This window comes from Engraulis encrasicolus, chromosome 6, assembly GCF_034702125.1.
Source record: "Engraulis encrasicolus isolate BLACKSEA-1 chromosome 6, IST_EnEncr_1.0, whole genome shotgun sequence".
Lineage (NCBI taxonomy): Eukaryota > Metazoa > Chordata > Actinopteri > Clupeiformes > Engraulidae > Engraulis > Engraulis encrasicolus.
Genome location: NC_085862.1, coordinates 39,064,960 through 39,078,410, shown reverse-complemented (window position 1 = coordinate 39,078,410; position 13,451 = coordinate 39,064,960). Strand labels below are relative to the sequence as shown.

Here is a 13,451-nt window from a genome sequence, read left to right as displayed (position 1 = left end):
CAAGTTGAAGTTTAGGGTCTATAGAACAATTTGAGTTCGAGTGTCAAACACACAGATAACAAAATGGCCTGCGGGGGGCGCTCTAAAATGTATAAACTGCTATAACTTTTGATTAGTTTAACCAAATTTAACATATGAGGTATGTATGGATTCAGCATGAAGAGGAGAAACTGGTGAGCTAAGTATTTGGTCACCAGATTGAAGACACACTATGTAATGAACACACTTTTAGCCTATGGACAGGAAAAGTCAGATTTTTTTAAGATAAAGGGTGGAAATGCCCTCAAAGTTGCAATGAAACATAGTTTATTGTTACAAGCTATTGTAAATAAAGACTGGGATATCATTCAACTTGATTTGTTCAGAATATCCCTGAAGCACAAACATACCTAGGATACCCATACGAAAATATGGCTGCATAAAGCCCATGTGATATTCACGACCCAGCTTACAACTTTGAGTTTATGAATTTAGGATCATGAGTACCATCTTTTTCAATCAAGCCATATTCAATTAACACATAAAATCACAAAAAATATATCTAGAAGAAAATAAATCCATAATATTATTATTATACTATTACAGTAGACCTTGATGTAGTTACTCCTAGAAGACAGACGTGCACTTTTATTGCACAAGTCTGTTCTAAATGTTTGCCATTTGTGCCCACAGCCCTCTCAAAATTGCATCAGTCTCAATGTAATCATAAAAGACTGTCAAAATTGTCAGGTATGGGGACAGCATCATCCAGTCCACCAAGGGTTAAAACACTTCAGACCGCATTCCAATCCGAAACACTGAGGATGCATGTCATTGTGTGTGTGTGTGTGTGTGTGTGTGTGTGTGTGTGTGTGTGTGTGTGTGTGTGTGTGTGTGTGTGTGTGTGTGTGTGTGTGTGTGTGTGTGTATGTGTGTATGTGTGTGTGTGTGTATGCATGTATGTGTGTGTGCTGCATGTATGGAGATGCTTCAGGTGCCTTTCAGCAATGGGTGGGTAGGGAGAGGTAAGGGTGGGATTCGAACCTGCAACCCTCTGACAGACCAACACCCGATACCCAGTAGGCCACTTACTGTATAGAGTGGCCACAGCAGCATATTAGGCCACGGTTGTCCAGGTTCTACAAGGCTGCATGTGTGCGTGTATGAATGAAGATTCTAAAGGTGACAGTTTGGCAGTGAATAGCTGAGTAATATGTGCAGCCTTATCTCCAAGAGTTTTTCAAGTTGTCAAATGATATTGACACACAAATGGCACAACCCTGCTCTTCATGTCAAAGCTGAGATCACTTTTCTAGACCAAATGGTTCTGTCAAAAAATGGACATATGCGCTGAGCTCACACATGTTTTCATAGGGATTTTAAAACTGCTCTCTCTAAAACATTTTTAAGAGTTGGCTAATGATCTTAACACAGTTTGTATTCAGAGCCAAGACCTCTCTGACAATGCCTTTACCTAGTCGAAAGGTGAAGCGGTTTATTTTATTCTATTAAAAACCCCAGGACAGGTCACCTCTCACTCTAACTGCCACAGTTTGTGACATCATCATCTTGACCATTCTACCATTCATTTCAATGAGGGGGAAATCAGAGAGAAAACTGAGGAAAACGAGTCTAGTGAACAAATGAAAGGGGGTAGGCCAGCGAAAAATACACCACCTTGAGCCCTTTTCGAGCTGTTCGTTTTGGCACTCAAACCGTGTCTATCTCTAATGCTGCAATGATTCAAAGCCACCATACTAATGAATGGAGGTGAATGGAAAAATGTAGAATAATAATAAACTGTCGATGAACAATTAGTATGCTTTCCCGCAAGCATACTAAATAATAAACTGTCGGACAACAATTAGTATGCTTGCTGGGGGCAAGCAGAGGCCTTTGGCAAGCATACTGAATCATACTATAGGACTATTTTAATACATGGAAGACACAATCATCTGCTGTTATGAAGACATCTCTGTCATCTGGGAACTAGGGGTGGGTATTGGCAAAGGGTTCAAGATTCGATCCGCATCACAATACACATGCCACGATGCGATTCTATCACGATGCATTGCGATTCATGTACTACTGTGATGCATTGCGATATTTACTTCAGTAAATGTGTAAAATACAGCTTATTTGTCAGTTGCTGTGTAGCTTTCTTAAGTCAGTTCATTCTATTTAAGCATTCTATCATCTGGGAGAGAGCTTACATCACAACAGAAATATTACCTATTCTCTACTGAACAAAATAACCCGTGTCAAATCGAATTTTATTGTTATCAAATAATCAATTGTCATGAATCCATGCAGTATATTGAGAAAATAAGTATCACGATACCTTGTCATGAATCGATGCATTGTATCGTGAGAGTAAGTATCACGATGCATCGATATGACGATTATTTTGCACACCCCTACTGGGAACTGTCCATTTGTTACCAGCACAGTTGACAGGAATAAAAAACGTTCTGTCTTATTATCTGCATTTGCCAGAAATGCCTGCCAATCTGGTAACAAATGGACAGTTCCCACTTCCCAGATTTGGACTACACTTGCCGTTGCCAAAGATGTATTCCAACTAGAGGTGAAGTGCAGCTGTACTAGTACTTACAAATAGACCTGCCAGATCTTGGTGCAAGTGCATGAAGGCAGGGTTAAAGTGCACACGTCTGTGCAAGTGCACATGCAATTTCTAAGACTGACCACTGACTGTTATTGTATCTGTTCCCTGTCATAGTTATTGTAGAGTGGAGTATTGGGATAAATGTTAGCCCTATGGTCTTCTGTTTGTTTTTGAATGCCGGAAGAACTGTTGTTCCTCATAGTATATATCATCATCATCATTATCCTTATCCTTATTATTATTATTATTATTATTGATTTACTTTCTTTTAGATATAAAGTTTTTTGTGAATAAAATGATGGCTTGATTGAAAAAAAAGCTGGTACTCATGATCCTAAATTCATAAACTCAAAGTTGCAAGTTGGGTGCTAAGTATAACATAGGCTTTATGCAGCCATATTTGTGTATAGGTATCCTAAGTATCTGTGTGCTTCAGGGATATTCTGAACAAATCAAGTTGAATGATATCCCAGGCTTTATTTACAATAGCTTGTAACAATAGATGATGTTTCATTGCAACTTTGAGGGCATTTCCACCCTTTATCTTAAAAAAGCCCGGATTTTGCTGTTCATTGGCTAAAAGTGTGTTTATTACATAGTGTGTCTTTAATCTGGTAACCGAATACTTAGCTCACCGGTTTCTCCTCTTCATGCTGAATCCATACATACCTCATATGTATCATTTGGTTTAAATAATCAAAAGTTATAGCAGTTTATATATTTTAGAGCGCCCCCCGCAGGCCATTTTGTTATCTGTGTGTTTGACACTCAAACTCAAATTGTTCTATAGACCCTAAACTTCAACTTGGAAGTGAAAACCAAACTTTAACACCAATTTGAAATGACTGAGCCTAATACGACCCCACTACACGAGTTGGAAGGTCATTCACTCTGTGGTAAGGGAAAAGGTATGTCAAACTGAGCCCCAGCTCAGGTCAAACTCCACACACCTCACATGCCATGGTAATAAAAAAGAAATTCTCAGCAGACAATATATTGCCAGCAGTGTCAAATTTAAGTGGACCAACATCTGTTGAAAATAAGTGGGAGAAATCCGTACTGATGCACCCGACTGTATTGGGCCACTGGTGTGGGCCCACTCTATTACTATACTAATGATGAATGTGGGCCGACTGTGGGCCAAATAAAATGACGCTGCTGGCCAAATGTGGCCCTTGGGATCAATTTCGATATGCCTGCATTATGCTAATCCAGGTAATTTAATTTCCACCTTTTGGGTTTACAATAATATAATATTAACTAATTACTGCTATAGCATTAAGACCCCGACAAGCTATACAGCCATCACAGGTGTTTGTTTCTGCAGGCATTTGGAAAGCAAGCAAACATTACTGGCTAGTAAATAAATAGCCAAGGGCTTAGGGGTGTGTGTGAGGGGTTTCAGAAGGTGTGTGTGAGAGAGTCTGGTGTACCGCTAGAGACTGCTCCAGCTCAGAAGTCTTCTCTGTAGCAAGAGAGATGGCTTTGGTCTTCTCATCCAGCTGTTTGTCAGCAGCAGCCAGGCGGGCAGTCTTCTTTTTAATCTGTAATACAATATGTAGTCACTAGGGGGCACCACAAATGCATGTCTCCTAAGAACCAGCGGTCTCTACTGTTAAGAGAGAGCTCATCGTGCTTCATTGATAATTCATAGGCATTCTATGAATTATGTGACGCATTTGAAATTTTCTGTGACGCATTTGAAATTTTCTATACCACCATTACAAATATTATACACTGTCATTACAACTTTAAAATGCTTGAGAAAAAAACTTATTTTTTGGGGTCAATGATTTGCAGTGTCACCAAAGCCATACCTTAATAATTATGACCAACAACGGTAACGCTTTATAATAAGGTTCTTCTAATAAGCGCTTATAGTCACTCGCAAGCAGGTAGTAATACCCTTACAAGTGCCCAATAACATACTTATCAACTTTGTTAACATGCTGATTAACGTTGTTAACATCTGATGAGTAACTTTATTTGAGTAAAAACATGAAAATCGTTACACATGGCAGCCATCTTGAAAATTTCGTTTTTTCCACGACGCCTCCATATCTAGTATTAGTCAGCATATCAAGAACCGATGTAAATAATAAGACTAAAAAAATAAACCACTATAAACACATAATAAGCAGCTTATAAGATGTTAACAAAGTTAATAAGCATGTTATTGGGCACTTGTAAGGGTATTACTACCTGCTTACTAGTGACTATAAACGCTTATTAGAAGAACCTTATTATAAAGCCTTACCAATACAATGTTAAAAAGGGCTTGCTTCAGAACCTCATCTGTTGTTCACATAAGAAGACCCTTTTAAATAATTTAAAAAAGTGTTCGTATAGCTTACATGAATATGAACGAATAGCGGATGGTCTTTACACGTTTCCTCCATCATTCACTGAAAGCTTTATTGTATAGTGAAACAGAAGGCCCATTTTTGTCCTCGACACTGAATGGGGCCTGGAATGCTGGCCTTCTTAGCGGAAACAGTGTTTGAGGACAAACTCTACATTGCGAGACTGGCCAATGACCCCAGTCCAGAGGACTGTTAAAAATCACAAGAAGTATGCATTCACCCACCAAGCACATTTTGAACAAGAATAATTCGCTCAACAAGACAAGTTCTACTTTCAGAACCCTGTATCTGACTTGACACCACGACCAAGTGGCTGTTCTCTCTATGGTCCCAACGAATCACATCAAATGGAATTGAGGAACCTCACAATAAAATTCCTGTCACTCACAATGAGATGCCACACACACACACACACACACACACACACACACACACACACACACACACACACACACACACACACACACACACACACACACACACACACGCACACACACACACACACACACAACACCTGCCGTGCTGCGATGGGCTTGCCGTGCTCATTCCGAAATGGACAGGTGCTCACAAAACTGACGGATAAACCATTTACGCAATTAAAGGACGAATAAACGCATTTACCAATGACTAATTTATGACGATGCCCTGGCCATTGACAGTTTAGAAGCTGTCGAGATTAAACTGCCTCTCAAAACCATAACATTCAACTGCAAAAAAAGCTGCACTGCATGAGTAAAAGTAGTGCATGCAATTACCTATGTTGTATACCAAACATGAAGTGGCCTTATTTTTACATTGCAAAAGCAAAATAAGCCTCCCACCAAAGTCTCATTCTACCTACAGCAAATGTGATGAACACCGCGATGCATGGAAAAAGCATGCTCTCAAAATGATCACCCTGGTCAATGATACCATGTCTAACGCATTAGCGATAAGATTGCTGATGACATGGTGCCAGATAAATAAACACTTGTCTTGGTAATTAGACGAGGAGCAGGCCTGCATAACCGGGCATGTTGGACTGAGTTTTCAGTAAAACATTAAATCAAACCCTCCCCTCCATTTCACGACAGTGAATTAAAAACGGCATGTCACATCTATTCTGACGTCCGAGTCGCAAAGTGAAGTTCCAAGGCGCACCCGCCTCCTGCACAACAACTGATAGCAAGCATTGCTGACATGGTATGTTGGCACTCACAACCAGTCACAAAAAGGGGTCAAGACCAACATTCTTAACCCCTTTCGGACAACTCATTTGTAGGAGAAAGCATTTCCCTCCCTTGCAAAAATAAACATACCGGGTGCAGATTTATTAGACAAATTGTATATTCGAGGATTCGTTTCATTATCGATTGTTCTGAATAAACCCACAAGAAATGGACACTATAGGCCTATGAAAAACGTAATAAACGAAACATGGGGGCATTGATACCTTGATGTAGTGTCCATTATCTGCATAGAAAACTTCCACATTCTATTTTGAGTAACTGCACTTGGGTTGTTAACTACTATCATGGCAGCATATTTAAATGGGGAAAATGTGGAAGAGCTTTGTCACTTCTACATTCGGCCGTGTTTGGTACTCAATGCCATCCTGACTGAGGTAAATGCTCACCACTCAGTGCACCAGACTGATTGCAGACATGCAAAAAGACCCGGCTGTACCTTACCTCACCTCACTCTGAAAAAAAAATGGATTAATACAATTAGGCAACAGCTCAGTTTGAGAGCAGCACAGTCCTGGCGTGTGATAATTACAGACACTGACGGCGCCTTAGTATCATTACAAATCTCAGCATGGGTGTTCCCAGCCTGCAGGGCTGGGGTTGGGGCTGGAACTGAGATAAGCTAATGTAGTTGCTGTGGCAGTGGTGACTGCGGCTAGGCTTGATCCACGGTAGTGTAGCCTGGCTATGCAAGTCTCTATGAGACTCAAGTCTGATCAGGCAAACCATCTAAATCATTTCTCTGTGGGTGATGGCACATAGGGTGTGTCTCTACCTCGCGTTCATGAAATGTCTCCATAAGCTACTGGTTGAAGCTTCAATCGACCAGACCAACGAACGATTTGCTCACCTGTTACCTGAGCGGGTGCGTCATTGCCTTAAAACATTTAAATTCCACCAAAAGGGAGGAACCAATCAATTTTGACCATTTTCAACGGCTTGGTGAGGCGTCATCAAGCAGCTGGCATTGGTCAAAATTGTCTGGTTACCCATTTTGGAGTAACTTTCAGTAGATGGTTTTTCTAGCCAGACTCAACTCTGGGAGAGATTTCCAGTCACGATATCCAGGCTAACAGTAGAGAGCCTGCGGACTGAGGGGAAATCCCCAGCATGTGATGTCCCCATCCCTCCCCTCCTGTCCGCTCCCCTCCCCTCCCCTCACCTCCTCCTCCAGCTGGGCGACCTGGGAGAGCCTCTGCTGCAGCTGGCTCTGGAGCTGCTGGAGGAGCTGTTCCCGGCGGGCCATGGAGGCCTGCAGGGCACCGGCCTCCTCCTGGGCCTTCCCCAGCTGCTCCTGCAGCCCCTGGGCCTGCTTGGCCTGACGCACCCGCTCCTGCTCCAGCACCCGCAGCACTGGGAGCAGCTTCTCGTACCGCTCCCCTGGCACCGGCAAGAAAGACATGTAGAAGACACACATACAGCATGTTATGATATGTATGTGAACTCATTCACACAGGTCATGTGCATTCGCTGATTTACACAGTAAGACATGCATGGACCCACAAGCACACAAACACACACAAACACACATAGAATATATAAACATAACAGTAAGATATGCCAAAAAACACACAGAAACACATGCACAAATGTACATAGTCACAAAACACACTCTGTGTGAATGTGCAAACACAAATACATACCCTCACTCAACAAAAATATACACTATATAAGCAAAAGTATTTGCTCACCCATACAAATAATCAGAATTCTTCTGTGTCTTAATCACTTGGTCGCCAAAGGGGTATAAAATAAAGCACCTAGGCATGCAGTGTTTTTACAAACATTTGCGAAAGACGTGACTTCCAGCATGGAACTGTCATAAGACGCCACTTGCGCAACAAATCCAGTCATGAAGTTGCCTCGCTCCTTAATATTCCACATTTCAACTGTCAGCTTTATTATAAGAAAATGGAAGAGTTTGGGAACAACAGAAATTCAGCCACAAAGAGGTAGGCCATGTAAACTGACTGGGAGGAGTCATCGGATGCTGAGGCACATAGTGCAAAGAGGTGGTCGACATTCTGCACGCACATTCCACGCCACAGAGCTCCAAATTTCAAGTGACCTTCAGATTAGCCTAAGTACAGTATGCAGAGAGCTTCATGAATGGGTTTCCATGGCCGAGCAGCTGCATCCAAGCCATACATCACCAAGTGCATTACAAAGTATCTGATGCAGTGGTGTAAAGCATGGCACCAATGGAGCAATGGAGCAGTGGAGCAATGGACCTGTGGAAGGCGCGTTCTCTGGAGTGATGAATCATGCCTTTCAATACGGAAATCTGATGGACAAGTCTAGGTTTGGAGGTTGGCAGGAGGTTGGTCCATTTCGTGAAATTTGTTGATAGTAAAACAAATGGGTCAAGTCCATGCTCCCAACCTTGGTGGGACAGTTTGGAGCAGGCCCCTTCCCCTTCCAACATGACTGTACACCAGTGCACTAGGGAAGGTCCATAAAGACACGGATGACAGAGTATGGTATGGATGAATTTGACTGAGCCTGCACAGTCCTAAACTGAACCCAATAGACCACCCTTGGGATGAACTAGAGTGAGACTGAGAGCCAGGCCTTCTCGACCAACATCAGTGTGTGACCTCACCAATGTAATTTTAGAAGAATGGTCAAAAATGATTATAAACAAACTCCTCAACCTTTTGGGCAGCCTTCCCAGATGAGTTGAAGCTGTAATACCTGCAAGAGGTAAACCGATATCATATTGAACCCTATGAGTTAGGAATGGGATAGAATTTAAATGAGTAAAGGCAGGTGAGCGAATTCTTTTGGTAATATAGTGTAAATAAATACATATAGTAATACATCATTTATATTTTGTTGCACGCACACAGTGTTTTGATATACTAAAAAAATTATGTTAAATAAGCAGATATTTTATATATATCATAAAAATATTCTATTATCTAACATTGCAACATAAATTCAGGTATATTGCAATATATTTTGTTTCAGAAGTATAGGCACAAGAACATACACCAAAGGAAAGATCGACAAAAATACAAACCATAAAAAAGTTCACAAACTAACAAATTTGCAGATGCAGTGGGTTAAGAGTAAACACAAAAAAGATGCAAGAGTAGCAATTCACCCATCTCTTGACTCACACACAGACACGGCCGCTGACAGCTTTGGCTGGGCCCGGGACAAAGTCATCTAAAAGGCCACCCCACTCAATACATAGGTGGTTGACGTTTAAGGGCGTAACGCAAAAAAAAAAAAAGTTTTTCCAATCCTGAAAAAACGATGGGAAAAATTGGGAAAAAAAATAAAGCTCATAGTGGTCCGTGATATTTCGCCAAATTTTTGCCATTTTTGGGAAAATGTGGCCTGCGGTGTGACATCCTTGGTGTGACATTTCGGTAAGATACAATAAAATTATTAATATTCTGCACAAACATATCCCCATGCTCTATGTAATATTGTTCCTTTAACCCCCACCCCACACACACACTACTACCCACCCGCACCCCCACCCCCACCCACACACGCCTATGCATTGCACAGGCAGATTACTGTGATTTCACTCCATGGTTTCACTGTACTACTTGTAATAATTGTGTGAATGTGACAAATAAATCTCCTGGTATCCTTATATCCTTGCATGATACATGAAAAACAAGTAAGAATTGAGTAACACATTGCATAAGCATGTCACACCGCATGCCATGAAGTCACACCACAGGAAATTCACTGCATTGTGGCCATTTTAATCCTTTTGTATACATGAATAACTAGATAATGATATTGTGTTCAATCTTAATATGTGTTTTCATTTATAAAAAAACTTTTTTCCCCTTCTATAAGAGCAGTCACACCACAGGACACCATAAAATGAACCTAAGCATTGCGTGACAGAAACATTGCAATATGTAGACATATTAAGAGGTGAAGAGGTGAAGAGTCTCCTTAAACTTCCAGACCACTCTCCAATAGCTGAGGTACTGACTGGTTAGGAGCCTGTCTTTAAGACCCTTGTAGTTGGCCTTGCAGCTGCCCGTTCACCAATATTGACAAACATGTCACCCCACAGGACGCAATTTGTGTTACGAAATGGAACTTGTAGTTAATATTACTGTCTTGAATTTTTTTCACATTCACATATCTTAATATCAAGTTAATATTTAAGCAATCATGCCACATGCTTCAGACATTATTCAAAATGCTGTTGGTTAATTTATATATATATTATATTACAGGTTTCATTAATGTTGCAGTCACACCGCAGGATATTTGACATATAAACCTTTACATAAATCTTAACAAAAATGTTTCTTCACAACTAAGACTACTATGAAACATAATGTACCACATCTTCTTTATTGACATTTGTTTTTAAGAGGAAAAATAACAGTTTTGTAGGTTTTTAACCAATGTTACGAACAAACAAGGCATCACGTCTCCCACCCACATACAATGGGGACCCAATTCTGCCCCCCTCCTCTCTCTGGGCCCAGGACAACTGACCCCTTTGTAACCCCTTCGCCTTCCTTGACACACACACACTCTCATTCAAAGGCATCAATCCCGCAGCAGGCTGGCAGTAGAGGGGGTGCAATGCTGACTGAGTCCGTCATAAGAGGCTGCTGTGATATGCAGGAGCCGCTGCTGCTTAGAGCTACATAATACATAATACAGCACATGGCATGGCATAGTGCGACACTGGGATTAAAAATGAAAAAAAGAAATACATGAATCATTTACAGGCCATAACTTCTGGTGACTGCCAATTTTGCACACCCCTCACAAAGGAAAAGGATATAGAGGAGAGAAAACGAGCACTGGCAGTCAGCAGAGGAACAGAGAAAGGGTGAGAGAGGAGGAACAGAGGAAAGAGGAGGAGGAGGGGTAAAAAGATGGGCAAAGAAACTCAATCACTAAGAAGAAAGAGTGTGAGGCATAGCTGGACAGAGAGAGAGCGAGAGAGCAAGAGAGAGAGAGAGACAGACAGAGAGACAGCGAGCCATAGAGAGAGAATGACGTGAGAGACTGAGAGAGCAGAGAGGTGCAGAGAAATACAGAGAGAGAGAGAAATAGAAAGTCACTCAGGAGATGGGGGATGTGTGTGCGTGTGCGAAAGAGAGAGAGAGAGAGGAGGGAGGGGGGACAAAAAGAGATTGAGAGTGTTGATGGTGCATGAAAAATTAAAGACTGCATTACTACCTGGCTGGAGCTTGGGCACATCATCTGCCGGCACAGGGGGCAGCAGGCATGGGTTGACGCACAGAGATGCTCCTTCACTCTGAGGACAGAACGACACAGAGCAAAAAAAAATAATAAGAAGAAAGAGAAACTGACAGACAGAAAGAAATAATGAATGACAGGAAGAGCGGAAGATGGAGATTATAAACGGCAATAGAACAGAAGAATCCCAAATAAAAATAAAACTAGGGTTGCTGAAGAGAGACCAAATAAAAGAAAGAAAGAAAGAAAGAAAGAAAGAAAGAAAGAAAGAAAAAAAAAAAAAAAGAAAGAAAGAAAGAAAAAGAACAAATGAGCAGAAGAGAGAACAGTGAAGAGAGGAACAGATATAAAGTGAGTGTGTACAGCCCATTAGCTCTGAGACTATTAAACTCCAATAAAGCCTGTGAGGGGCTGCAAAAAAAGTGCACAGCAATACATCTATCCAGAGAGAGAGAGAGAGAGAGAGAGAGAGACAGAGAGACAGACAGAGACAGAGAGAGAGAGAGAGACTAAATAAAAAAAGCCCGAAATAAAACTACGGCAGACTGTCGCTGAAGGTAACCCCTGAAAAAAGGTGACAGTTTGAGAAATGCTGCAAAAGACAGGTGATAAAATCCTTGGAAAAGACAAACACAAAGACAGTGAGTGCTTGCAGTCAGGCAAAATGTATTCAGCGGGAAGAGCAGACTCTTCTACGATGCATTCAAACACTGGATATTATTATAACCAAGAATGTAAGTTACTCTGTTTAGCAGTGGAATATCTATCTACAGCATGAACAACAGCTGCTGTTGTGCGTCACTGACACTGAATACATGCTTGCCTTGCTTACAAAAATGAGCACATCATTGCCGTAACCAAACACTGGCATTACATGGTAGACTGTATGGCCGTAGTTAACTCTGAAAAAGCACAGTGCAAACTTGCTGCTTAATGTGCTAGGGAACAAGAAGTGTGCAAAAAAAGCTTACCATTTGGCAACATACTATATAACAGCCCAGAACTCACCTTGAACTAAAAAGGATGTGGTTATAAGAGGGGTGAAGAGGTTCAGCACACAACCCCATCACAGGAATATGATACTTCTAAAGGGTCCTGTTGTTGAGGAATACTGCTGGGGCATGCTGCTACAACAGTCTCACTCAAGCTCTCCATAACTGATATTGATGATATTGAGCCAGTGTGTACTTGTCAAGGCTATTCACAGAAAGCTGATAATGCAAATCCCACCTCAACATTGTGGTTGATTAGGAGCCCCATGGTTGATATGGGGAGTATTCCAGAAACATGTTAAGTGATAAACCGGGCTAAGTTACCCTACAGGAAATGGTTAACCTATCAATCAATCAATTAATAAAAAATATTTATATAGCAAATTATCATACATAAATGTCAATCAATGTGGTTAAGCATTGAGAATAGAGAAGAAAAAAACTATATTGGGTTATGGATAGTGTGTAATTAACTATCAACAAAGGCAGATGAGAATAAAGCTGTTTTAACTTCCTTTTAAAACAAGATACTATTAGGGCAGTTCTAATTTGGACAGGGAGTTGGTTTCAGCATTTTGCAGCATAATGGCTAAATGCAATTTCACCCTGTTTAGACCTGACCCTAGGCACAACCAGTAGAGGAGATTCTGAAGACCTAAGACACATATTAGGGTGATATTGCTCAAGCATATTTACAATATATTTAGGGCCTAAGCCATTCAGTGACTTATATACTTAACAGAAGGGTTTCAAAATCAATTCTAAATCTCACTGGCCAGTGCCACAAGCCAGTGCAATGACCTAAGTACTGGAGTGATATGGTCTCTTCTCTTTGTTTTAGTCAAAATTCTTGCTGCAGTATTTTGGATTAGTTGCACCTGCCTGAGTGACCTTTGGGGGAGACCTATAAGTAGGCTATTGCAATAGTCAACATTGAATAGTCAAGCACGGATTAACTTCTCCAAATCCTGTTTAAATACAAAAGCCTTAATGTAATTCAATTAAACCTACAACTATTGTATATAGTCCAAGCTGTCATTGGACTGCTCTTTTAGTATTACACGAT

General features: G+C 41.0%; 1 protein-coding gene across 4 annotated transcripts in view; it reads right to left on the bottom strand.

Annotated features, from left to right (window-relative positions):
* Nucleotides 1-13,451, bottom strand: part of LOC134451257 (coiled-coil domain-containing protein 18-like) — a 73,577-nt gene that overhangs the window by 51,479 nt on the left and 8,647 nt on the right. For all 4 annotated transcript variants that reach the window (XM_063201579.1, XM_063201576.1, XM_063201577.1 and 1 more), the window contains 3 exons: nt 11,373-11,451; nt 7,357-7,574; nt 4,039-4,149 (listed from right to left, as the gene is read on the bottom strand). In XM_063201579.1, coding sequence (XP_063057649.1) covers nt 4,039-4,149; nt 7,357-7,574; nt 11,373-11,451 — 408 coding nt within the window. The remainder of the gene's footprint in view (nt 1-4,038; nt 4,150-7,356; nt 7,575-11,372; nt 11,452-13,451) is intronic.